This window comes from Sinocyclocheilus grahami, unplaced genomic scaffold (assembly GCF_001515645.1).
Source record: "Sinocyclocheilus grahami isolate Dianchi unplaced genomic scaffold, SAMN03320097.WGS_v1.1 scaffold3834.1, whole genome shotgun sequence".
Classification (NCBI taxonomy): domain Eukaryota; kingdom Metazoa; phylum Chordata; class Actinopteri; order Cypriniformes; family Cyprinidae; genus Sinocyclocheilus; species Sinocyclocheilus grahami.
In genome coordinates, this window is record NW_015508884.1 from 14,539 (window position 1) to 16,329 (window position 1,791).

At 36.9% G+C, this 1,791-nt stretch overlaps 1 protein-coding gene across 1 annotated transcript; it reads right to left on the reverse strand.

Moving 5' to 3' along the window:
* Positions 1-706: 706 nt before the first annotated feature.
* LOC107576509 (stonustoxin subunit alpha-like) lies at positions 707-1,276 on the reverse strand. Its single transcript, XM_016262674.1, has one exon. It carries the CDS (start codon positions 1,274-1,276, stop codon positions 707-709), a length of 570 nt encoding a protein of 189 aa, XP_016118160.1.
* Between the last annotated feature and the right edge of the window lie 515 nt (positions 1,277-1,791).

A 1,791-nucleotide genomic window follows, 5' to 3' on the forward strand; every position in this document is an offset into this window, starting at 1 on the left:
TCTCAGTGACGCTGCATTTCAAAATTCCACACATATCAAATTATCAGCCCAAAAGCAGAGGGAGGGAAGTTCAGAAAGCAGGAGATTAAGTAATGATAAAAATGAGTTTGAAAAAAATGAATTTGTTGATTAATCTTTTCAATTTCCATGTTCAGTCAGATATTTTCTGACCAACACAGATTCAACAAGTGTTATTATACCAAAACAAAAATGACTGCTTTACAACATGATCCTGTGATGATAAATTGAGACTCTCTGCACACAACATACAGTTAGGATTAAACAGAAACAGAAACATTACAAACATGATTGAAATGATTGCAGTACATATATGTTATTTATGTTATCTATAATTACACTGTTGATCCTACCCCTATGCCTTTAACCCACCCTTAAACTTAACCATATCACAAAACCTGTCCTTAATCTTACCCGTATTCCACATCAGTAGCAACAAACATGTTTTGCAATACATCATGAACACAATAAGGTTTTATTTATTATTATTATTATTATTTTTTTACATATGTAGTAGTTAAAGTCATCTAGTTTAAAGTGGGACTAAATATAAATAGCATTTTTACACATTCATGTTTAACAACATGGAATTACTATTTCTGTAGTTAAATTCATACATTTTAAACTTCATACAAATCTTTTCATAAATAGACCTAAACTATGACCATGATTAGGATGGAGGCATAAGTCAGTTGTTTGTCTGTTGTGTGATCTTACACAGTGACAGTGAGGAATAAAAAACCTTAAAGCCAGCATAGAGGGGTTCAGTGAATGTGGTGTTGAATGTGTGTAAGTGTGTGAGTGTGTGTGTGTCAGAGACGCTGTAGAAGGACAGAGTGCCGTCCGACACGTCCAGATACACTCCTACTCTTTTAGAGGAAGGTGAAGGGGCGGGAATGTTGTTGCTCAGATTGTTGTGCCAGACAACAAATCCATCAACAGTGTAGAAGAGACACCAGGACTTGTTATTGTATCCAAACTTACTAACAGTCCCTTCTTTGCTGATTGTTTTATAGGCCACTGCTACACGAGCCCAGCCAGTCCGCTCAACCTCCCAGTAATGGCGTCCAGTCAGATTCTCTCGACACAGAACCTGAGGAATATCTTTAAATCTGTCTTGATGATCAGTATACAGCTGCTGCTCATCCACAAATTTCACCTCTCCGTTCTCAGACAGAATGAGTTGAGCGTTCGCTGTGTTTGGATCCAGTGTGAGATCACAGAAATCTGAACACAACAGAGACAAAAACAGTTGCATAATTTTGTTTGTTTTCATTAAATATCCAAGAGTGAGTCCAGAGAGAGAACCTACATTCACGTTATTCACACAGAGTGCATTAATATAAAAAGTCAAGTCCAATCCATTTGTATAGTGTTTTCTCAATACATATCCAAATCAGTTTTCAAACGGTACGTCTCAATGTTAGTGCCTTCAGGACATAATGGACAGCTTAAAGGGTTAGTTCACCCAAAAATGAAAATTGCACGTATGACAGTCATCGGAGGTGAGAAAAAAGTATTTATAACATTGTAAATATGGGTATTTTTTTTTACAAAAATGATTGATTCGCTACAGGAGGCCTTTATTCATCCCCCGGAGCCGTGTGAGGCACGTTTTATTATGGATGCGCAGGCTTTATTTGACGTCTTTTGGACTGTTGAAAAACCACCCACCTACTCTCATTCTAACGCTTGGAAGAGCAAGGATATTTTTTTATGTAACTCCGATTGGATTCATCTGAAAGAAGAAAGTCATATACACCTAGGATTCCT

Excerpts from the sequence above, each read along its gene's own strand:
- LOC107576509 (XM_016262674.1), bottom strand. The coding sequence starts at position 1,276 with ATGCAACTGTTTTTGTCTCTGTTGTGTTCAGATTTCTGTGATCTCACA.